Source organism: Zeus faber (assembly GCF_960531495.2).
Source record: "Zeus faber genome assembly, chromosome: 18".
In the NCBI taxonomy this organism is placed as follows: domain Eukaryota; kingdom Metazoa; phylum Chordata; class Actinopteri; order Zeiformes; family Zeidae; genus Zeus; species Zeus faber.
The window spans coordinates 30,092,817-30,094,083 of NC_137210.1; the positions used below are offsets into that span (position 1 = coordinate 30,092,817).

Consider the following 1,267-nt stretch of genomic DNA (forward strand, 5'->3'; position numbering starts at 1 on the left):
ACAAGCGTCACCTTTTAAACATGACGCTGCCGTTTACTACAGTTCTCTGGTACTGCTTTTATTTATTTGTGTTATTTTAACTACATTGGGAGAAGCCATGAGAAATGTCATTCTACCTGAGTATAATGACAATAAAGACAATTCATTCATTCATTCATTCATTCATTCATTCATTCATTCAACACATCATAAACATTCAGGTCATTACTGAGCTGAGATGTAATGGAGATTTAAAGCTCCTCTCCCTCCTGCAGTGCCTTTAACCCCTTCATGTTCTGAGGTGTGAAGCAGAATAATAAAAGCAGTTGAGAGGTCAGACAGCGTTTGGAGACACAAGCTTCTTCACGTGTTTAAAGATCTCCTTCATCTTCAGTCCGTAGATGATGGGGTTGCACAGTGATGGGACCACCAAGATGAGGATGGAGACCACGGTGGGAACCACGTCATGCAAGTTGTCGTCAAAGCGGCTGGAGATCATCTCAAAGACAGCGCTCACTGAGTAGCTGATCAGAACGAACAGATGAGGAAGACACGTCTCTGCCGCCTTCCTGGCAAAGACCCTGGAGTTGTGGAGGCAGACCAGCAGGATCCTGACGTAGGAGAACACCACGAATATGATGGGCAGCAAGACGCAGACCACGGCAGACATCAAGCCGTACCCATTGCTAACCAGCGTGTCGCCACAGCCCAATTTGACAATCGAGTAGATGTTACAGTAGACCCGCTTCATGGAGTGGTGGCACACCGGCGCTCGGCCAGCAAGGAGCGTTGCCCCGGCTGCCAGGGTGGCGGGCAGGAGCCACGCTGCGCTCAGCAACCCACGTACCACCGGCATGGTGACCAGGCTGGGGTAGCGCAGCGGCCGGCAGATGCACATGTAGCGGTCGTACGCCATTGCCGACAGCAGCGTGAAGCCCGACAGGCCCAGGAAGTAAATGAGAAAGGCCTGGGCGAGGCAGGCGGCGTGGGACATTGAGTGGCTCGCTGCCAGGAGGTCCACCAGGAAGCGTGGGTACAAGGTTGTGCTACCCAGCAGGGAGTTGAGCAGCAGCGCTGCGATGAACACGTACATGGGCGCATGCAGGCTGCTCTGAGAGCAGATCAGGTAGATGACAACTGAGTCGCTGAGCAGCACAAATAAGTAGATGGGAAGAAGGATGAGGAAACATAGGAAGCCGAACCTCTCCAGACCCAGAAACCCGTCCAGGGTCACCAACGACACGTTAGACCTTTGTCCGACAAACGGAGAAAGACTGGAGATCGTCAT

The 1,267-nt window shown here is 52.2% G+C and overlaps 1 protein-coding gene across 1 annotated transcript; it reads right to left on the reverse strand.

The window, feature by feature from the left end:
• Nucleotides 1-313: 313 nt before the first annotated feature.
• On the reverse strand, nt 314-1,267 carry LOC307244010 (olfactory receptor 51E1-like; the record flags this gene model as incomplete). Its single annotated transcript, XM_080018982.1, has 1 exon — nt 314-1,267. The coding sequence occupies one exon, from the start codon at nt 1,265-1,267 to the stop codon at nt 314-316; it is 954 nt and encodes a 317-aa protein (XP_079875108.1).